The sequence below is a fragment of the Apteryx rowi genome, unplaced genomic scaffold (genome assembly GCF_003343035.1).
Source record: "Apteryx rowi isolate R43461 unplaced genomic scaffold, aptRow1 scaffold_45, whole genome shotgun sequence".
In the NCBI taxonomy this organism is placed as follows: Eukaryota; Metazoa; Chordata; class Aves; order Apterygiformes; family Apterygidae; genus Apteryx; species Apteryx rowi.
The window spans coordinates 2,798,017-2,821,263 of record NW_020450705.1 but is presented as its reverse complement, the minus strand read 5'-3'; the positions used below and the strand labels follow the sequence as shown (position 1 = coordinate 2,821,263).

General features: G+C 50.6%; 1 protein-coding gene across 1 annotated transcript; it reads right to left on the bottom strand.

The window, feature by feature from the left end:
• Positions 1-48: 48 nt before the first annotated feature.
• Positions 49-23,078, bottom strand: SLC41A1 (solute carrier family 41 member 1). The gene is made up of 11 exons (XM_026077274.1): positions 22,734-23,078; positions 21,848-22,611; positions 14,745-14,852; positions 10,482-10,553; positions 10,032-10,176; positions 9,789-9,935; positions 8,860-9,007; positions 8,112-8,191; positions 6,845-6,979; positions 5,698-5,846; positions 49-3,981 (listed from the first exon to the last, which is right to left on the bottom strand). Exons 2-11 carry the CDS (start codon positions 22,223-22,225, stop codon positions 3,796-3,798), a joined length of 1,548 nt encoding a protein of 515 aa, XP_025933059.1. The 5' UTR covers positions 22,226-22,611; positions 22,734-23,078; the 3' UTR covers positions 49-3,795.
• Positions 23,079-23,247: the final 169 nt, after the last annotated feature.

Genomic DNA, 23,247 nt, shown 5'->3' with positions numbered 1-23,247 from the left:
TAACTTCACATGTGAGGGTCTTATGGAGAAAAGACACCACAATCCACATAAATAAATGTCATCTTTATTTAACCAAATATAATTTATCAGTTAAGTTGACATCTGTCAATTCAGTTATAGGAACTATAAATAATTAAGACAGTCTTTTTCCTTTAATAAAAAGAGTAAACCAGTATTTTTTCATTTGCAGTCAGATGTAAAGTAGGCATGCATTTGAGTGCAATTGGTGGAAAAAGTTTTCATCCTTCAATATCCTGAAAATTCAAATTAGATTCTTTCCTGACCTATTTCCCCCCTCACACACACACACACACACACACACCCTAGACCTTATAAAATTGTACATACAGCATCACCCTAGCAGCATGACAGCTTTTAATCACCTCTGGGTCCCTACGTCTTACAGATGAGACCACAAGTGGTAGATTCTCCTTCTGGCACAAATCCTTTCTTAGGGAACTAGATAGTTATGTGACACTTAAAGACCAGGAGACTTTCTCACATATGAGCTTAAGTGTTAATGGAAGGAAATCTCAAATCTATTCTTCAACTTTAGGCAGAGAAATGAGGTGAGCAGGAGTGAATACTCCAGAAGTCTCTAGGCTGAGACTTAGTACAGTAGGGTTTGGGGGAATGGGGGTGGTGCTGGTTTGTTTTAGGACTTTTTGGGACAATATCTTGGCCAAATTAGATTTGTGAGAAGTCAAGTCACTAGGGTGAAGAGTATAAAGTTCAGAGCTAATGCCACAAAAGGACACATTGCAAAGGTAGAGAAGGGAAGGAAAGCCTTACACTACGTTAGTAAGGTAGACAGGGGAAACCCATCTGAAAATGCATCACCAGCTCTTCTTAAGATCCCAGAGTCAGCATTCTGACAGGGTAAGAATCAGAGCTCTGCCTCCCAAATTCTACAACCAGGGAAGGCATTAAAAATAGGAATACTTAATATACACATACTGAAACATGACAGGATTCTTCTACAACTTGCTAAACAGTGGTCCCTCAGCAATCTGCTCTTGAGCAGGCAAAAGACTGACTGCAGCTTGGTTCAGATGCATCTGTTTCTGTGTTTTTTCCGAATTGGTTTCCATTAATCCTGAGCTTCCTTTCCAACATGCTTATCTCCAGATTAAGAATCAACTCTGGAACCAGATCTCTGGGATCGGACAATACCCAATTTCAGTCTAAATTTGTTCTTGACTTGGATCATAGAAGGGTGCATTCAGCTCRGCCTTTCCCGTTTCCTTTTTTATTTTTGGGGGGGGGGGCAGGGAAGGAACAATTCCTAACAAAACTCTCCTTACCTAAAAAGTAAATGGCTACACTTGCACAGGGCTTTGTAGAGCTCAGCTAGTTCTTGCATTGTCCAGAGTAACAAACATATCTTCCAACCTGGCCTTATTTCGGATGACCAGCAGGCCCAAYACCACATTGCATCTCTTTCCACCTGAGCACAGAAGCCCAGTGTTGCTGGGACAGAAAGCAAAAAGACAACAAGCATTGGTTTCAATAAGGCCTGTGTGAGAAATGCAGAAGTTAACCTAAATGAGGAAATTAAGGCAATCAAGGATGGTCATGTTCTGCTATGACGAACACACTTAAGACAAAGAAAAAAAATGAAGAGGAAAAGCAGCAGCCTACAGGTAACCACAAATTCAGCAGCTTTAGGGTTATACTCTGGAGCTGCAAATAAACAGGACAGGCAGCGTGTCCAGAACAGGACCAGATCTGCAGCACTCTGAGCCTGCACAGCCAACTAAAATGAGAGCTTGGCTGTTATTTCAGGATCAGGATGTAAGGTGCTACTGCACTGAATACTGCAGGCATCCCCAGAGTTTTGGAAGATACTGGCAGCTCCCCAAGTTTTGTGTACTGGAGCACTGAAATTAGGCCCCACACGATATACTCTGTTTTTCCATCCTTCACAGATGTTAAGAGCTTCCCCCCACACACTTCAAATTAYGCATTCAATTTATATTCATACATTAAAGCCTGTTGAATGAGGCTATCTGCTTGAGCATATCATTTAAACACGGTGTAACAGGATGAAGTTCCCAAGTCAATCAGACCTGCTTACACCAAACTGCATCCAGTTTGCTGAATCATTTTAGATTCAAATGGGAAAACTAAAGTGTTAAGTGCCAACAACATTCAGCAAGACCATTTCCAAATGCCATGTTCACACAGCCAGAACAGGTTCTCTCTCATTATGTCACTGCAGACTGCATGGAAGTACTTCCAGTGTGTACTAGCAGGATACCAGAATGCATCTCAGCCATTACCCCGACGAAGAGCACAAAAAGCAGAGGGGAAAGTAACGGAGCAGGGAGCCCTGCGCTTGCACAGTACTCGGCCACTGCTCGCAAGCCAGGCTGTAATCCTGACCCCAGATTTCACAAGCCGTCTCAAGGGCAAGCAGGTTCCTTTGCTACAGTCCAGCACAGAGAGATGCACTGAATTTCAGGACTCAGACTTCAGAAATCAGGCTGCAGCTGCTAACCTGTTTCCCAGCTAGCACCTACACATACCGGATACAGCCAATGGCTGAACACGGTTGTCCTTTTCTAAGGGACACCAACAGCCTAACGTTCCCAGCTTTGAAGCGCCTCAGGCTCAGCTTTGAGAGATAGCGAATGGCCTCTACCCCACAGCAATGGGCCCTTCAGCAGCGCTCAGCAACTGTGGAAAAAAAAAGGCTTAACGCAAAAACCAGGATCTATTTTTCCACCCATCCTGAACAGGCTGCCATGAAAAGTGCTGTGCCTATTCCAGCACAAAGGAGAGATTTCCACACAACAGCCCCGCACACAAAACCCATCACAGCTCCAGCCGATCTCTGCTTCCTTCAGCCGAGCGCTGGCAGGCAGCGGGGGAGAGTGATGGATGGGGCTAGCTCACAGCCTCTTTAGACAAAGCGCAGAGCGGATCCTTCTGCGCACAGCAGTAGCTGAACTCAGTCCATGATCACCACCCTCCATCTGCAGATGAAAGATGGGGAGAGGCAGAACAAGGAGTTTGTAATTTCTGAGATGCAGATGCTGCAGGATGGTTGGCAAAAGGGAGCTATATTTGAGAGAGCTTTTGTTCTCCAGCCTAAATCTGTCAGCAAAGACCAGCCCACTCACAGCCAGATTTCAGGGCTCTGCACTCCTCAAGCCTGAGATCACTTGCCTTTCTTGTGGGCACACAGAAAATGGGTGTTTCACCCTTCTGCACATATCTTTGCTAGTCCCACTATTGGAGGGTCACATGCTTTGGATGCTAGGCACAGGACGGGGATTCAGAGAGCGAACACAAGGGAGGAGGGTGACAGGGTAGAGAAGACAGGAGATACCCCATGCCCTCATCCACGAGGTTGTACTTTGCTAGAAGGTGCCTGTTCAGTAAAATAAATCTGAACCTTACCTCCAATATTTAAAACGCTTATGAAGCGAAAAAAGCAGCCCTTCACCTCTTGCGACTCGGACAGGGTGGGCTCCCTGTATGATCTGACTGATCAGTATCTTCACTGTAGCCTTGGTTCAGACACAACTGCTATGAAATTGCACTTGGTGATTGTCTCTTTACACTTTTTTTTTGTCCTTCCTAAAACTAGATTTATATTCTGTACAAACTTGGCTTGAAATATAAACCACATAAAAATTCCCATTGAAAATAATGAGAATCCAGTATCAAAGGTGAAGTCTCAAGAGAGACAGGGGGAGGAAGCAAAGGAGAGCATGGTTGGAGGAAAAGAAACAACCAAAAAAAAAATTTGAAGGAGGAGAGCTGTCAGAAGAAGGGCAGAGAGGAGAGCTAGTCTCCCACATCAGAATCCCCGTCACCAATGAGCCAGAGGATGTGGAAGCTGAGAGCAAGGAGACCTGTTCCGATCAGGTCCCCCAGTGCTGTCAAGTATGGGATGGAGAAGTTGTCAGGATCGAGGTCCCTGCCCCACATCCAGTGCACCATCCAGTCAGCAATGTACAGAAGGATGAAAACCTGAAAGGCAGAAAGGAAAGAGTCACAGCAGCCATGAATCCAGACCTCTCCAATCCCAGTTCTCAAGGTGCATCGCATTGGTGCAATTCCAGCTGAGCAGGCCAGTTTTCAGAGATGCAGAACCTCAATCCTAGCAATGGAGCTGCTGGCTGGTCAGAGGAACCTTGCTGAGCACTACAATGCAGGCACTGAATGCAGGCTGCATCCTAAAAGCAGCACAAGTACAGCACGACGACGAACTTGCAAATTGCAGTGGGCCCCTAAGTATCCGAAACCCCTCTATGTCTTTTAAAGACTCTTACCTACCTGCCCCAGCTTCACACGTCACTGTTAAATTTAGGCTTAGATGGGGGAACTCAGTGTGCTGGCACCCAAACCCCACCCAAATCCCCCAAAGTCTAAATTTTGCATCTCTGTTTTCAAATCTAACCCCAACACACTTAGAGAGACATGGGGCCAAAGAGGGGACTCAGAAGCCTGCAGGAAGCTTGGGAAAGGGGCAGCAACATCTGGCTTCCAGGAATAAAAGAACAACTTCCCAGCAGCTGAAACCACCAGAGTGTGATGTTCACCCCCACCTGCTTCAATGCAATGAGGAGATCCATATCAATGTCTAATCAAAGACAAAAGAAATCCACACCGATTCCCTCAAGCCTTTGGTTCGAGACAAGCGTTTGAAGCAGCCAGCAGGCCTTTTGCTGCTAATGCCTCTGCTGGCTCCAGGGCTGGGAAGGCCGCGCTTAGGATCGCAGCAGCCAGCGCRCTGCAGTCCCTCTGCAGCCAGCTGCCCCGCCGGYGCTCCCAAGCCTGCAGGCTGCTCGCCCGGGTGGCTTTGCAGAATGGCTGCGAGCGGAAGCCTCCTCTAAGTGCCCAAGCACCAAGCAGGAGTTCACAACCTAAATTTAGCCTCCTAGATGACAGCACTCTGCTTTTGCCTCTGATGGATGCTCTGACTCATTTCCTCAAGCTCGCTTCAGTTGTTGATTTTAGGGGACGCTGAAACAAGCCACAGCTTCCACAAGCAGAGGGGGTGGGGGGTAGGGGGAAGCGCAGTTGGGCTTAGTAGGAAACTCCCTAACCAGTGTTTCTCCCTTCCCTCTGGCACAGGCAGCCAGACTCATGCAAGTGGCTGCTGGGCTTTTGCAGGGTGCACGCCATGGTCCATGCGAGTCCCTCAGAACAGCCAGTGCTACGGGTTCACACAGCCTCGGTGAGGAGGCTGGGAGCCCCGCGTCAGCGGAGCCGCCAGGCCTCTGCCCACCCGGGAGAGGCAGGGAACAGGCAGGAAGAGCCATACAAGGCACTGGGTCCCTGCAAATTCCACATCTAGTTTTCTTCACCAGCAGTTTTAAATGGCTAAAGCACCTAATGGGACAGATGAACACATGAGAGGGAAAGACTCTGCTGTCAGAGGACTTCAGAAAGACYAAGGACAGATTCAAAACTTGTCAAGAACACGAGGAAGGACAAATTAAGTTGTGTGTACACGTGTCAATAAAGAAGGATTTACTTAGTTTGATACCCGTTCCTTTGACAAATACAATCTACTTGGCATACCCCTCCCCAGCCCRTAAGCCTTCTACACTGGGCACATTACTGTGCCCTCAGCAATCTGGGGGAACAGCTCCCTACTGAAGATGACATGTTCATGTCCCCTTATTCCAGCCTGAGGGGGGTTATGGCCCCAGAAGGACTCCAGCGAGGTCTGGTGCTTACCTGCAGAAGTGCAGCCGTCATGTAGAAGAGTATGAAAATCAGGGTGAGCGTAGTGTGTCCACCTTGCATGGAGTTTATGGTGTAAAGAAAAACCAAGTGTCCAGGCACCACCAGAAGAAAGAGCACACGAGCAGAGCGGGAATTCACATCTGTTAGGAAAAAAAGGTGGAATTAAAGGTTTAAAGGGGCCCAAACACACAGCAACTCCGCAGACTGCTACCTGGGCACCAGGTGACAAGGCAGCACACTGTGGTCAAAWCAAAACCAGACCCCAGCACACTGGACCCTCACCCCTGCACTCCCCCAGAGGTGAGCTGGAAGGTGGTGCCCTGAAAGACGGCCCAGCTGTCAGAAATGCCCAAGGACACATCRCACTGACAGCGCTCAGTACAGAGCTTTCAAGAACTTCCTGAGAAAGGTTGAATTTTCCCAGAGCAAGTAAAGCAGGGAGCTCTGTCTGCACCTTGTCTGGTGATCAGTTTACTGACAGCTCCCAGATCACCACATCTCTCCTCTCCCGCTCCCCAAATGCCAATACCTAATGTGAGCAGAGCCAGATATGGTCCACTTCTCAGGGACAGCCCTTACCAGAAGGCCAGGACCTAGGCTACAGGTTATCAGGCCTTCTCTAGGCAATTGAGGGAGTATTTTCCGCCCACACTCTGTGCTAGAATGCAAGTTTGGGCTATTCTCTGCCACACAACTGCTAAATAACAGAGCCATTAAGAAGCCTTCATTAGTGAAAACTTTTCTGCAGCTCTATGGGCCCAGCAGAAATGCAACATTCAAGCAGCTTCRAGGAAGGTTTTAGCATCCCAGACACATCTGGAAAAGATTTAGAGGGAGGAGGATTTACAGTATTAGACAGAGCATGGGACTTCTGCTCCATGTTTTCCTAATCCAGCGGGTTATGTYCTCTTGTATAGCAGCTTTGCTTAAAGGTCTGACTGTCTCTAGAGGGCAGGCCAGGCCAGGCCAGGCCAGAAAACCAGCCGCATCCATGATTTGACAGCTGCCTCTGAGCAGACTCCAGCCACCATTTCCTTTGACAGTGCTCCCATGACTGTCACAGACACAAGCTTAGCCAGCCATTTGCAGCAGCTGGTGCTGGCAGAACAAAATATATTTCATCTCCCCACTTGAATACCTGAGCTGAAGAAAGTGCTGCAAGGGCTGGGGCACTTGCGAGGGGCTGTTTCGGAGCTCTCTCCAGGCATCCCACTCATGTGCAGGTAAGTGGAGATGCGACTAGCCTGCACAGCTACCAGGTTGCCACCCACACCTGCAGATAAGGAGAGAGCAATAAGGTCTCAAACATGCTCAAAAAAGAAAGAACCATTTTCAAAGGCCAACAGACCTGGAATTGCCAGATGCTGGAATAATGTAGGAGAGTATTTTTGACCCAAATTGCACTTTTGCAGAATGTAAATGGTCAAGACAAAGCCCTACAGTGTCCCCTTAGGCCCCTTAATAAAATAGATACAATTCTATTTCTGCAGTTTTGACTGGAATAAATATGGGGGGAAAAACAACCAAACAAAAAACCCACCCGAGTCAGCCACCAAAACAGACACAAGAAGTTTGAAGCTACTTTTTTTGTATGATGCATAATGAAACTGTGGAACTCACTAGCACAGGATGCACTGGCTCAGGAATTGACTCCATATATTGAAAGGCTGCCAGTGCAGAAAGGGGTTTCGCTGGTTCGTTAGGCAGAAAGGAACTTCAAAGCTTTATACTAGAAGCAACTAAATTTCATGACTCTGAGTTGCAAATCTAGATCTTTATGTCACCAGGTGCCACAGCATAGCTCTCAGAAGATGGAGGTCTTTCTCCAGTCAGGAGGAACCAGGAGACGAAGACTACTCTCCTCAGGCTCCACTACCCTGGCAAGGTTAGACAGGACAAGCCTGCGGGTGGGTCCCACAGCGTCTGTGTGATCCTGGCCCAGCAGCCAGGCTGGCTTGCCTTCCCCCACAGCACAGATTTGAATTACTCAGTAGCTCCTGTGCTAGTATGCTCCCTGCTGGCTTCATCAACAGCAGCTCCTATCCTGGGCTGTGTTATATGCCTCAGTACGTGGTTCCCAAGTCATAGATCAGCCTCAGACAGCCTAAAGGGTACATTCACCAGAACAACAAACTAAGGAAAATATTCCAAAGTACATGAGGGCCTGGGATTTGGAAAGTGTATCTTCTTGGCAATAATCTCCTAGGCCAATTAACCCTTCTGGTGAAAGGCTGGCACCAGGGGGAGCCACATTGCTGTAAAGTTCCAGTCTAAGCACCATGTTTCACTAATGATCAAAGAGAACTGGGCTCCTAATCCCATCTGAAATAAGGCCCACAGGACAATTTCACTCTGTCTGCCAAGAACCTCCAAAAGCTGGAATAACAGAGTGGAAAGGAACTCACCATTAATAACTGGTGTGAACACAGCTATCCCAGCAAAGTTTGGATCTGAAACCGTTCTGTCCAAAATTAACCCACCAACACTGCAGGGGGAAGATTGAAGAGGTCAGTGAAATAACTAATTAGTAACTATTTGTTCAGACAAGGCACTATACCCATGAAGGTACTCACTGCTGCTGTGGGGGCACCCAAGGGTGATTTATACACCTATTAGCATGCACCTACACTTGTGGTTGTCACACGTGATTTTAGGTCTCACAGCTGGGGCATAATCCTGGAGTTCCTATTACGTGGTAACAGAAGGCAGTTTCAGCAGGAGCTATTCCCACTGCTGCCAAAAAGACCAAAGACCAAATCCCTCAACACGTACTTTACTGCAACACAATTATCAGAAGCAACCCTGCCATTCAAAGGATGGGTCTCTTGTGAGGAGAACTTCTAAACAGGATCTGTGTTCACTTCCTGGCCATGTTAGGGTCTCCCTGAGCAGCAGTGGGCACATTGCTAAGGCCTTGGATTACAACAGTCAGGTACTTAATCACTCCTTTGCTTCCGGGCCTAGATCCCAGGGTCTTTGTCTAGAAAACACAAGATGACCTCCCGTCTCCTGGCAGAGTGAGCTGTAGAAGAGGAAGATGTTTGGCTCTCTCTTGTCTGAAGTCCATCAAGGGCTAAGAGCTTGAAGGGGTTGGGGAGAAGGGTGCTCTTTCTGTCTGAGTCTGGGAAGAAGAACTCTTCCATGCCTTCCTACCTGCTGATAGCCATTGCGATAATGACCGGCTCCCAGCCAGAGTACAGCACCTCCCGAGTCGCTGCATTCTTCTTGGCAATGATGATCCAGATGGGCAGCAGAGCTATGAAGAAGGCGCACACTAAAGGATTCACGTATGCTTTGCTCTCTGAGGGGGAAAGGAGAGGCAACATGTCAAGGAGACACCCTGCTGCAGGGGGGCAAGGTGCTACCCCAGCTGAGCTCAACAGGCCTGCCTCCAAATTGCCCTCATCCCTAGAGCCAAGGAAAACTCTAGCAGGGAGAGGCAAACTAGACCAGGCCATCCTCAACCATGGGAGATGTGGCATTTCCTTCTCCTGATGCACTCTCAGAGGCTTTATCAACAGCTCTGAGTGAAATGTCCTCTTCAGTTACTAACTGCTCATTCCCAGTTTCTGCTCCTGGGCAAGATCTCCCAGTATAGCTTCACCATAGGCTGAACCTGGCTGAGTCATGTCTTCTACATCCTGACCACTGGGGAAGGAAGGCAGAAGGGAAGGAGGAGGAAAGTGTACAGTGCAGAGCTGCAGCTCTGCACTGAGGAACCCCCCCCAACTGATGATTACAGTAAAAAGGACTAAAAACAAAGCTGCCTTCCCCCACTGCTTTAGCCACGAGATCAAACCTCTAGCACTTGGAAGGAGGCAACCTCTCCCTTACCACTTTACCTGTTAAGAAGGATGTATGCAAATCACTGCCAAGACTGTCTGCAGCTACAAGGCAGTAAGAAGGTCCATTTCCTCCCCTCACCAGTTCTGACTAGGTCTCGCTAACTGAGGTAGCTTCCAGGCCAGGCATCCTATATACCCCAAGAACAGTAAGGATAAAGGAACAGGGTAAGGTGTGAGGGAGATGCTGCAGCACATGGAAGGACCAGGGAGAGACAAAAGTCTTTTGTTGCTCCTCACCCAGTTCTTTGTACAAGCCCCAGCTGATTCCTGAAAGCAGAGCCAGGGTGATGAGGTCCCCCAGGCTGGCAGCAATCGGTGTGGCTACGTTATCAGGATTGATCCCCATCTTCCTGGATCCAATGATGACCCCAATCATGATCATGCCTATAGCCAAAAAGAGGAAGAAAACAGGATGAGGCCAAGGAGAGCTGAGCAGTTTAGGAAGAGGTGCACAGAGGGTGTGCAGGGCTTATCCCTTACCCAGAACAAGGGAAGCAATAAAAGCAGTAGCCACACTGCTGGCACAAAGCAGGACAGCATGGTCAATGCTGAAGTGGCCATCCGGGATCCATCCGAATATCACTGCTGCGATTGAGGCTAGGAAGCCAACCACAGTAGCCTGAACCTGAAAGCAAAAGAACTAGGCAGTCACCAAGAGGACAGAGCAAAATGGTCCCAGGGTGGGCAAAGAAGGGAAGACTACTCAGGGCATGATCCCAGCTGGATTAGCATCAGGCAGGGAGACACCAAGTCTCACCTACRGGACAAACTTTTATGGAAAGATGATTGAGGGACAAGAAGTTGCCATTTTCCTCCCCACTAGTCATGCAATTACAAAAAACAAGTATTTACACCTTTTGACACTCTTCAGAATAGGACTCACACAACCCACCAGTATTCCCGCTTTCTTCTCCTTTCACATTTTCTTACCTGTATCAGAGCCATGTTCCCYGTTATCATCCTCCAGAGCTCTTTGGGTGTGTCCATTTGGCCAATATTAGCCTGCAAGAGGATACCATAATAGCATTACATACTTAAAAGACCAATGTCACTTTGTACATATTAACAGCCAAATTCCTGCCTTCCACCAACGCAAGTCCGTGCTGGGGGCAGGAGAGAACAATACCCTCAAGTCCTCAGCACTTATAGAAGAACATTTCGGTAGAAGAGGTGTGCTTGCATACCCGGGGCATAGCTCTGTAATCACTCCACAATCTGTGACACGTGGTTCTACRAATGTCATTTGGGCAACATACCCTGGGCGCATGTGGCAGGACAGCAGATCAGTCAGGCAGGATCCCTCCCCTCCAGCTGAATGGGAAGCAGCCAAAATCTTGCAATAGCAAGAAGATATTCTTTGTCCTCGTGCGCAGTCATGCACTGCTGCYTATTTACTCATTGAATTCACTTCACTGGTGATCAAGCCAAACCTGGCTTGGACCCAGTTGCGTCATGCTGCCCCCCAGGTCAGCCAGGATGGAAACAGGGGAGGCAGAGTCTCAGGTCAGCTATCTGCGTGCCCCCAGCTCCGGTACAGAGCAAGGCCAGAGTGACATCACACGGGCAGAGGGAGCTGCCAACAAGAACTAGCGTTTCAAGTAAAAGTTGAGTAAACAAAGCTAATGCCATGTAGAGACCTACTGAGTAGCAGGAAGCAGCCATGGCACACAGGTCATCTGGCATCACTAAAACTGCAGGAGATGCTAATCAGCCTAACCAGAACAGATGGAAAGTTACTTTAATTTCTTGGCACACAAACAAAAAAACCCAGCCGAATCACTGCAACTTGCTGGTCATCATGGAGCRTAAGGGTTCTGCTCTTCTCTAGCCACTTCTAAGTCTTTATGGAAACTCGGAGAGAATGGATAGGCAGAGATATAAGACTGGATACAATCTTATAGTATTAGAAGCTGATGAACATGAAGCAGCAGCAATTTTGTCACCATGAAATCATAAGGGAGAGGCTCAAGAAAACCGAGTGGTAGTTCCATGATACAGTCACTGGCTGACAGCACCAAACTCATAACATATAAACTTCTACCTCACCCATCCTCTTCTTCAAACCCATCTGCTAAACAATACAGTAGCAATTTCTGCCTCTCAGGTTTCCTTTCTGATCTCTGCAAAACCAGAAATCAAATAGCAATAAATCAGTCCATCCGCGCTCCTTAGKGCACATGCATTTGACAGAACTGCCAAGCCACTTCAACCAGCATTGAAACGCACCCATCTCCGGGGTGAATTCTTCTGGTCAGTTTAGWGGGGAGGAGGAAGGAATGGGGGAAGACGAACAAAAAGTTGACTGTAGAGTAGCATTCAGCACATTCATCACAGGAATTTGAGCTCCATATGAAGCTTGACCTTAAAATTCCTGCCACATGGCAATTAGGTTGGGATTAACATAACCTAGCAGTAGTCGCTGGCAACAAGATTTTAATCCTTTAACTAATGGGAGAGTTTTGCTTCTTAATTGTGAAAGGAACTTTTGAGGTGCCTTAATGCGGCACTAATTAGAAACCCCCAGTCTGAGAAACCATTCCAGGCTGCTTTCCTGCGGAGAGAGCACAAGAACCACATCGGGAAGCACATCTGTGCTTCCCCATGCCTATGGAAGAACCGGACAAGGAGAAAAATGAAAACCAAAGAGGTTATCTTATCCCACCAGGCACAGATACAAAGAAGTAGTGTGCAAGGCTAGAAAGAAACTCAGGAAGAGGCTGCATAGCCTTCCTTCCCACCAGGGCAAAGCAAAGTAGGGGACTTGTACAAACTCTGCTTGGCTGACAGCCCGGCTAACATCTCCCCACAGCAGTCAGCTCAGGGGCGGTAGGAGGCACCACGAGACCAGGCTGGCGCAAGTGTGGTGGCCATTCAGCACAGACGGGCAGGCGAGCCAGACTGGTGCCAGCATCCTAGTGACGCCGCTGCAGCCACCAAGGCAGATAGGAGAAAGTTTTGCATTCCTGAGACTTTCTGCAGAGCCAGGACAGTCTCACTTCCCTGCCGAGCCTGCCACAACAATGCTCTGTGCCAGCCCCATGAGGGAAGAGGATGGTGAAAACAGAGGCCACAGCAGTACCATGCTGCCTTTGTCCCAGGAGAGCCAAGCACTGGCTCTGATAAGCCCATGCTCAGAAAGCGCAAGCTGGCCAGAGACAAGCCAAGGCCAAGAGGGAGAGCGTCCTGTGTCTGGGAGCGTGAGGATCCTGACATGATCTGAACAATAGGGAATGAACAAAACAAAGGGATTTGTTTCTCGGAATGAAGGAGCAAACAAAGCTCAGCCTGCAACACAAGCTGCAGAGCTCAGCCTCTGTCCCTGCAAGCGCTGGCACAGGAGCACAGCTGGGCCAGGTGCAGCATGAGGCCTCCTGGCAGCTTTGCTCTCCCCAGCAGCGCCTGGAGAAGAAGAGATGAACACAGAGGGGAAACTCACAGCCCATGCTCACCTCCAGGCAGAGCTGAGCTCGGCTTTTGCCAAGTAATGCTGGCACGGCCATGCCCCAGGCAGCTCAGCGCCCAGCTCCTGCAGAGAGCAGCAGAGCAAGGACCGAATCCAAGAACAGGCGGCCCCCCACAACCAGCAGACAGGGGCTGGCAGTGCAGAAGGGTTCAAGGCCAAGCCAAGGCTGGTCCAGGAAAACGCTGTTTGCCTCCCTGCTCCCCAGGGATTGCAGGGCCAGCCTCAGACTCTGAGCTGGGAGGACAGGAAGTATTCCACTCCTGTAACCAGTACTCTCCTATGTGCCACTGGTTCAGTGGATTAGAGCAGCATTCCTTAGGGGACCTAAAGGAGGCACAAAGGGGGCTGCAGGAGACAAAAGGTGGATGAACAGCTCGAAGTGTTGGCTCTGCTGCCTTTCAGAAATGCACCAGGAACCCTGGCCTCGGGGAGGCCTACAAGAAGCTACTGGGTGAAAAAGAGCCAAAGCTGGCATCACCCCRTTGCTTAAGATGGAAGAACGAGAGAGGATCCAGGAGACTGGATGCAGAGAGACCTTTTCAGCTCTTCTCTTTTCTTTCTGCTGCAGCAATCAATAAGAGGAAGGYTGAGAAAAAGGGAGCTTACTAATAAGCAACCCTCTGCTAGCTGTGCTTGCTGCTACCACCCAGACAGACAGCTCTCCCTCCCTGCATCTCACTGAACACCTCCTGAGCAGCGCTCTCAGGCCCATGCAGGTCAGCTCCTCTGCTCTCTCAGTGCCAAGATTGAGCCGCTTGCTGCAAAGGTTRTCTCTTCCAGTAAGGCACCGCACAGAGCCAGTAGAGTTTAAAGCTTGGCAGCAGGCAGCCAACACCTTGCAGACGCAAGATTCAAAGCTATACTCCCATCATGGGGTGCCCCTGAAACATGAGGCAGTCACTTGCTATCATGCTCAAGATGAAGATGCTTTACAGAAGGAAGGATTATTTATTATTGTGCCTGTTAGGAGAGGTTGCCAGTCTCTCTCCAGCCCCGCTCAGCTACAGAGACAGACTGCTGTGTTGTAGCACGAGTGTTTAAACACAAAGCAATTCATTTACAGCTGGACTAACACAGTGTTCTGGGGAACTAACAGAGCCTGTCCCCGTCTCTCACAGGGAGCTCACTGTTTCATAGGAAAGAGAGTGATACTTCTAGAAAGAGCAATGCCTGGCCGTGCCTCTCCATCAACTTCAAGAGGCTGTCAATCCACCTGCTATCTCTCACTGCAAGGTCCTCACAGACAGGCAAACTCACCTCCATTTTAGCCTCTGCAGTACAATTCTCTCCAAGCTTTCTTATCTCTTACCCCTACCGAACCTGGCTTGTTTTAACCTGCTTTGCATGCTTTGATGGCATGCCTGTACCCAGCTTCCTCATGAACAAAGCTGGATCCAAGCACTCCAACTATTAAACTGCCAAATCCTTCTCATGCACCATGCCTCCAGCACCATGAGCAGTCATGACAAGGAAATGAACCGTCAGCAAAGCTTAAGGACTATTGAGCCTTTAAACCTGATCAGTCAAACAGGGTGATTACACCTTGCAGGAATGCCAAGTACTAGGCTCTCTTTTTCATGGTCACCGACTTCACTTCACGGGCTCACGCACAAAGGCAGCTTTGTTCGCCTGCCCAGTCCCCACACAAACATACGCCTGCCTTCCCTGCAACATCTAAAACCAGAAATCAGCTGTCTTGTTCTCTCCCCCAACCTGCCCTGGATACTCACAGCTGTAGACAGGCGAGATGCCAGAGTCATCTCCAGGTTCCCCTTCAGGCCCAGTAGTGCAGGTACCAGGATAAATACCTCAGTCACAGATTTGAAGACATCCCAATGCTGCAAGGTGAAAAACAAAAAACCAAGAACACACACACGTGGTCATTAGATACCTTTGCTTGGAATTGAGCGTCATTTACTTCGCTGCTTTTGCAATCTGGCACTGCCTGTGTGGCCCTGAACAGATTACCCAATTCCACTTCCAGTTCGAGTGCCACACTTGGAGCTTTCCCGTATTTTTACCATTTTTGACATGTGGAGGCCAGAACAGGGAATAATGAAGAAACTTTGCTCAATATTTGCACTTTTTGGTAGAATCAAGCATTGAAGCTCAGTCAGTCTCAGCCTACAGCCATTCCCTATATGTGTGTTTTACGAATCCCTTCCAGAGCAAGGCCTTTCCGTTTCCTGATGCTGCCAGCTCCAAAAGGCTCTCTGCTCCCCCTTATCTCACGGAGGAGGGATGCGTGCCCTCCCTCACCCTGGCACCTACATTGCTCAGGTCTGTACTGCCTGTTTGGGCTCCAGAGCCAAGCCAGTTCCCTTGGGCAAGGGGCAGAACAGACAGCCGTAGTTACTTAGGAAAGAAACGAAGAGTAATTGTAGGGTAAGCAGTCTCACAGCAAAGCTGCTAGCTTCTGGGAAAACATAAAACAGCCCMAAAAAAACCCTCACAACCACATGAACCTCCTTGCCCGATTCCTTATTTTCAAGGATGTTTTGCAAGAAGGCGCTGCGTCCAGAATAACTCCTCTGCTTCCCACATTGCCGTAACTACCACTCTCTGAAGGAAACCAAGCGCTGCTGGAATCACGCTCTCAGAAGCTGGCTCCTGCCCCGAATGCCTTAACAGTCACGGCTCCTGCTGCTTTCTTCACGCCAACAGCATTACCTGCAGCAGGCTCCATCTCTTGCAGCGCCCTCCTCGGCGCAGCACTGGACTGCCACAGGCTAACTAGCCAACAGGACGCGCATTTCTTTCTAGGACAAGGAACTCCAATAGCCAACATCTTACAGCAAACAAAGCTCTTTCTACCTGCATGACTAACTCCATCCTGCGGGGAAGGACTTCAGTTATTTTTGTTTATTTTTCCACTCCTTGTTCTGTTTGCCTTCAGCACCGGGACAACAAGAGCCAGCCAATTCCAGCTTCCTGCCAGCTCCTTTGCAACGTGGTGTTCAAGCTGCATTCACTGGAAGAGTGGTTTGAAAAAAAACGTGATTGCAGGAGGCAGGTAAGTGCTTAAGATGGATGAACTGGAAGTCCTGGGACCATTTTTCCCCTCAAAGGGAAAAGCTTTTCCCCAGTCACTTCACGAAAATCCCCTTAACGTTTCCGCCAGCTTGGTAACACAAGCTAGCGGTGCTCTCCACCCCCCAGGTGCRTGGATGAAAGCTGTTCGGCTATTTCAGGCACACACGCGCACAAGCCTCTCGCCGCCCAGGGACAAGGCTGCTGAGGACACCCAGTCTCCAGACTCGTCTCCCTTCACCATCCAATGAAGGGTCCTCGCCCAGCTGCTGCGGACAGCATCTAGGAGAACAGCCTGAGCCCCAGCAGCCAGCCTGCTCAGACCTCCTAACACGCAGCTCGCCCGAGCTCCTGCCCGGGGAGACCTCTCCGTCACTGCCAGAGGCGCTCCGAGGGTACGGCTCCACGTAAACGTCCGAACGAGCAGTGCAGAGGGATGTCTGATCTCGGTGTCTGCTGCTGATGGGACTAGGAGAGGGAAGTAGGAGGTAAGAGGGAGAATCAGTCCTGCCCTCCGAAGTATTTTGTTTGACACAGCGGCACATCAGGCTGTGCTTCCTTTAAGGTCACATCTACGAACAGGCGAGCTCTGCTCTCCTCCGTCTCTATTTTTAGGTAGGCCTAGCAGGCATTACGATTATATTTTGCTGCTTGCTGTACTGCTGAATCCTTTGCTAGGACTTCCCTTAGCGGTATCCAGAATTCGATCAGCCAGCGACACGCTCCCACTCCCCAGCAGAACAAGACGGGTGCCACCAGAAATGCTTCACGAAAGGAACACTGCCGTTAGTCYGACCACAGGCTGGAAGCACTCGGCGAGCTTTCCGGCTCTTTCTGCTTCAGGAGATATGGCAGAGGAAGGATCAGGCAATAGCTAATAAAAAACTGCAGTCCTCCCTCACCTTGTCCTAACACCCTGGCTTTGTACATTAACCTTTAAAGGAGTCTGCACCGCACTGCACGCCGGTGCCAGAAGCTGCTGTAACTGGAGCCTGCTGCAGCAGCTCCCCGCGCAAGACAGTGGTGTTCCTAGAGAAGAAGAAGAAAAAAAAAAGCCATCTTCGGGGAGGGAAAAACAAGAAGATTTCTGCAGACATCAGCAGCTTGCTCACTGCAAGGAGCAGGACCTGTGGGCTCCTGCCAACTCTCTTAATACAAGATGTTATACAACACTGGTCTAYGGGCATTTAGTCCGTCTCGAAGGCCTGCCGGTTCCTGCAGAGAACAAAGCTCCCTGCGGAGACGTGCGCCCTCTGACACGGCTCCAAGGGGAAAACCGGAGCCAGAGCGTTTGGGGAAGACAAAAAAGGGAAGGGGAACCACTGCGAACGTAGGTTCAGGACTTTGAGCTGCTCAAATCCGCTTCCCCCCTGCGACAGCCCCTCCGAGAAGCGTGAAGCCGGTTTTGGGGGTGAGGAGGGAGGATCACGCAGTGAACAAGATCCTCCAGTATCGTCCAGTCCCTTCCGCGCCAAGGGGAGCGCCCTGCACCGGGGAGCGAGGGGGCCCCCGGCCAGTTTTCAGCAGCCCCTTGGAAGAGAATTACAGGGAGAGGCGTTTTGTCTCCAGCACCTCCTTCCCGGCCTCTGCGGAGGGAAAGCGGAGAGAAGGTAACAGATCTAGGCCTCGCTTTTTTCGTGGTCACCCCCTCCTAAGCTGCGGTCCCTCTGAATACAGGTCTCCCCAGATACCAGYGCACCACAGGCCTCAGTCTCCCCCATGCGGCACCGCACTGGGAGGCGAGACCGGACCTCGGCCTGCCGGAGGTTCTGGAAGTAGCACCGAAACCCACACRGTGTTTTGCTGTTTCTTCCAGGCTTGCTACGCTTCAGAAGCTCTGCACCTGCAGACATCTACGTATTTCCAGGACAACAGCTGCTTCTCAGCCTCTCTCATTTTTGGTCATTGCACACGGGGGTTAAGGCTCACAGACGTAAGCAGCAGCATGGTTTCACTCAGATTATAGCGGCGCGGCGATTCACGATAGCTCAGCAGAGGGGAAGGAAGCACTAAGGAGGCGGCAGGTTAGAGCTATTTACTGCCTTGGCGTGGACCGTTTGCATACCGCGCGTCTCTCCTCCGACCACCCCGAAAGCCACCTCACCGCAAAGAGCCAAGGAACAAGCGGCTTTAACAAGAGAGTTTAAGGCCCTGCACTCTCTGGCAAAGAGGCGAGTGAGGGCCAAAACAAACCTGGCAAAAGCCCTGTCCACAGAGATCTAAGCAAGTTCACCAGGGCTGCTGCTTCCTCAGCCCGTGGGTCAGGCTGCGGGCTTTCAGGACAACGTAAACAGAGTTGCTCCAAGATTTATTTGCTGCATTCCCTCCCTCCACCACCAACACGGTGCTGCTGTCGAGGAGGCGAGAGGAGGGCGACCCTCAGCRTAAACACCTTCCACGGGAATTACCGGGGCAGTTCACCCACCCACGTCATTCAGCAGGGTCAGGCCACGCCGTGGGTTTGAGTAAACAGCGTTCCGGCCGACAGGACGAAGCGATGGGAAGCAGGGCCAGATCGCCGCAAAGGAGCCCTGCTAAGAAAGGGCCGGGAGGCCAGCGAGGCTCCAGGGTCAGCACACCCAGCCGGCCCTGCTCAGACCCACCGCACGAGGGATGCTAACGCCAAAGGCAGTCAAGCAGAGGAAGTGAGCGGACTCCTTCCTTCATATGAAATATCATCCATCCCATCCAAAGAATCTGCAGGGAGCAGACGAGTCTGGAAAACAATCGTCCTGGGCACTGCTGGGAGAAGGGACAGTGCCAGTAACTCCTCTGTCGTACACAAAAAAGCAGCTGGTACCCTCAGATGTCACCTGGCGCAAAGGTCTCTCCAATCCCAAAGAGAGCAGAGGCAAATTCCCCTGAGAGGCAAATTCATAGGGACACATTGATGGGACAGCATGGCATAAGCCCAGGGCTACTTGTTTTCACAGTGGGGAGACCAATTACAGCTGCCTGATTAGTCCGTTTGTTCAAAATAGGGGAAATTGAGTGCATGGAGCCCTCCATCCATTGCGAACCATGGCTGCATCCAAAGCCATGGGACTCCTGTCATCCCCAATGCAGTAGCTGCCTCCTCTGCACCTTCACTCCTTTCCTCCAAGGGTTTGAGTCTCCGAGAAGCCCGTTATCAAGATCAGCTCCCCAAATTCTGCAGCCAAGCGAGCTGTAGCCACAGGCTTCCCTTCCCCCCATCTCACCCTATGGCATTTAGACGTCTCATTTAATCCCAAGGCTAAAGGGAGTTAGAGGATTTGGCAGGACATGCTGCATAGCTACATGCCGAGCTGCTGTGGAACAGAGGAATTATGAAGCTTTATTTCTAATGGCCATAAATAAAAGACAGGAGAACACAGCAGTATGCCACAGTATCCCAACCCCTGCCCCTCTCCTCCCCAGCCACAAGGGCTGTTCTTTCCCCAGCAGAGACTTTAAGGCTGGGTTCAAAGCACGGGCTCTGAGGAAAAACCAAAGAGCCACACATGAGTTTACAAGGACCTTGCAAATGGAAACACACTTTCTTTCTATTTAAGAAAATCATTTCAATAAATCCCCCTATCCTGGATTTAGTTCAGCCTTTCCTGTCTGGAGCCACAACTGCACAACTCTCCCAACAAGTTGCATCAAGAGAAACCATAAGGGTGACCAGTATGGAAGGACATGCAGAAATAGCCATTACAGGGGCAAGACAGCAAGAGCTTGATCCCTCACACACGTAGAAAAGCTCAACTTACCTAAACATGAAGAAGCTTTACCGCCCTGTTGGCGTACAGATTGGCTTACAGATTGGCTTGGAGACAACTGTAGTAGCCAACAATACAGACAAGCGACGGATATTTGGTCTTTTCATGCCAAGCACTGCAAGGGGTTGTTTGCCCCACTTAAGAAAATAAAGGCGCTTCAAGGAGAGCTTTTGGTTGACCACAGCTCTAAAAAGGCTGCCTCCTCCCATCCAAAGAGCTTCATAAACTCACTGCACGGGTGATTGAGTTCAGTGCCTTACTCACCATCTTGGCGTGGGTATCCAGACAACCCTGCACAGCCTGTCTTTCAGAGCACAGCAGAAGGGCTTAGGCTGCTGATGAGCTGAGATGCATGCTTGGAAAACCAGCGCTAGAGACTGGCACAGGAGCCATGGTCTGTTAATTTACATTTCCCAGATAAAACCTAAGCAAACCAGACAACTACCATGCCACCCACCATTCCAGAAGCACTTACAACACTATCTGAGTTTCACGCTCAGGTATCTGCAATGCTACTTTAAAAATCAGTCGGATTCACCTCTTTTTTTTTTTTTTCAGAGAAAATCTTCATTTCCTTTTGGAGCCAGTGTGGAGCAGTCAGAGGCAACATCAGAGATCAGAAAGCAAACATACTTCATGTAACACAGCTCTTGCTACCACTCCTTTAAAGAGGTTCCTGCAAGCTACTGCTGAGTTCCTCCTTGGTTTTGTGGAAAGCTGCTCTCAAGGCAGCTCTTTAAAAATGTGTTCTTCAGAAAACGCTTACAACATCAAACTCAAATCAGCCTTTCTAAAGTTTCTGAAGTATCCTCTGGATGGGGCCAAGCCTCTGAGGCCAACTCCCTATTAGGAAAAGCAAAAGACCTAATGAGAAAGCTTGTCTAGCAATACATTGGTTTTGATCCAGAGGTAACAGCCAGCTGTCCAGCTGGCTTTTCCAAAGGCTCGGCTGCACACAGCTCTCAGGAGGAGTCACTCCCTTAGCCCAGTCACTCCTGGCTGCTTCAAGCACACAAGAAGGTAGGGGAGAGCCCACTCAGCCAGGCTTTGGCCTTCAGAGTGAGCCACCATGCAAGTGTCCTGCACCCACCACAACAGGGAGTCGTTAACGGGGCTGGCTGGAACAAGCCAAGCGTGCTGAAACAGCGCAGCAAGCACCAAAGGCGACACAGGGAAACAGGGCTTGTGGAACCAGGACCAGGGCCTGGGATGACTATGGCCATCAACAGGAGAGCGTTTTATTTCAAGTACTAATGCACAGAGCTGTCTCAATTCCCAGGCAGGTGCTTTGGCTGCACAAGTGCCAGCTGCTGCCTCCTCCTTCGAGCAGGAACAGGGCAGCAGGAGTGCTTGCAGCCTCCTCTTCCCTCGCTCCAGACATCACCAAGGTCAGGAATCAGTCTCAGCTGCAGCCCCCTCCAGTTCACAAAGCGAAAAGAAAGCAGACTGCAAGGCCTTCACTTACTCTCCATATATATTGGGGGTGGTGAATATATCGCAGGCCTTGAACACAACGATGTTGTGCTTCTAGCTCACAGAAACATATCTAAGCTAAATAGCCGAGCTGAACTAAAAAGGTGAGGTACGACTACAGTGCAGGCACCACGGTCTAAGTGCTGGGTCCCTACAACACGAGCCACACAACTGTGCTAGTCTGGGGACATCTGCAAATGCTGCAGAACAGATGCAGCCTTAGCAACTCGCCCCAGGACCCACGGGAACGCAGCAGCAGCGCTAGGAACTGAAGGTGGTCCTTCCCGCTCCCCCACGGCTCACACTCCAACCACCAGGCCATTCTGCTTCAGGGATCTCAGTTCAGCAATATAAGCTTGGCCAAGGACAGCAGAGCAGTCAGGAAAAGTGGTTCTCTTTAATTTCCCTGACTGCCCCAGCCTCCCCCCACCCCAAGCAGCACATAAGGTCTCCTTCCCCTCTCTAGCTGCCACCTGCTGAACTAGCTCCAGCATTCAAGTGCCTCTTGGCTCAGCTTGGAATCAAGCTGCAGGCTAAAGAAATGGGATTCAGAGCCCAGCCCCACACCAGGGAGGTTTCAGTCCTACCTGCACGATGTCCAGCACCATTCCAGCAGCAACTGTCCCAAAGCCTGCCAGGAGGAAAGGGAAGAGGACCTGGAGCCCAATGGAAAAGGAAGTCTCTTTGAGTGGCGAGGCAGGCTCAGGACCTCGGTCTGTGCTAGTGTCATCACTTTCATTGCTCTGGCTGCCATTTTCCAACAGGGCATCTTCTTCTCGCACCCCTTTGGCATTGGCACGGGATTCCAGCACCACCACTTCCACCCCGTCACTGTCGGATCCCAGGAACTCCAAGGGCTCCACCAGCTGTGTCCGGTCCGGACCGACGCGGCAGTCCGGAGGCACAATGGGCAGCACAGCCCCGTTGGCCTGATGGGCCTCCTTCTGCTCTGGCTTGGAAGACATGCTGCAGAGAGGCTCGTCCTGACCCTTGGCTTGGTGGGCCTACAGCCAGCAGCTGCGCCAGAAGAAACCTTCTGCCAGGAGCTTATACAAATGGCCTTTCCAGCATCTAGAGGCCACCTCTTCTATCCCTGCTCGCTTGCCTTTGAGTGCAGAGACTGCTCCCGCAGCAGAGATCCCCATCAAGCACAATGCAGGAATGAGGGACACCAACCACCGAGCGAGCAGAGAACACGGGTGGAACTGGGAACTACAGTGAATTTACTCTAGTTCTCCTCCTCTCCGGTACTGCAAGTTACAGCAGCCGCCGAGACAGCATCCAAGCTTTTCCTTGTTGCTGTGTAACAGGTCAGTGCATCTTTCTGAGGCTTCTTCCAGCAGCAGGACTGCTGTGATGGAGCACACAATAAGGCAGAGAGAAAAACAAATGGAGTGAAGAGCAAAGAAGAAAACAGGAACCTAAGAACTGGCTTTTAGAGATGATACAATCCAGAAAAACCCTTCTTACTACCAGGGCTTTGTCGCCGTCTCCAGTGGCACTTTCCCTCCGCAGAGCTTGAGTCAGAAACCTCTTGCAGGATTTCGCTCTGCTGCAGCCTGTTTTGCGCTCCGTGCCAGGAAAGGCAGCAACAGCAGCAAGCTCCGAGCGTCAGTGTCGAGTCCTCCTCCTCCTCCTCCTCCTCCTCCAGGAGGGAATTTCTCACCTTACAGCACGAGGCAGCAACAGCTCTTATTTAAGGCAGCAGCAAGCTCCCAGCTAAGGTTACTCACCGAGCCGAGCCGAGCCGGCTGCGGGGCGGGAGCTGGCGGCCGCCGAGCCTCAGGTGCACATGTCACTCCGCGGGACGAGCCGTCCGTCACCTGGAGCGCGCGGGGGAAGGAAAGCGGCGCTCTGCGGGGCGGCTCGGCAGCGCCGCGCTCCCTCCCCGCGCGAGCCCCTCGGGGGGCCGCGCCGCGATGCCGGGGCGCCCCGGGGCCGAGGGAGCCGCGGCCGCCGGCGGAGCCGCAGCCTCCTCCTTCCTTCC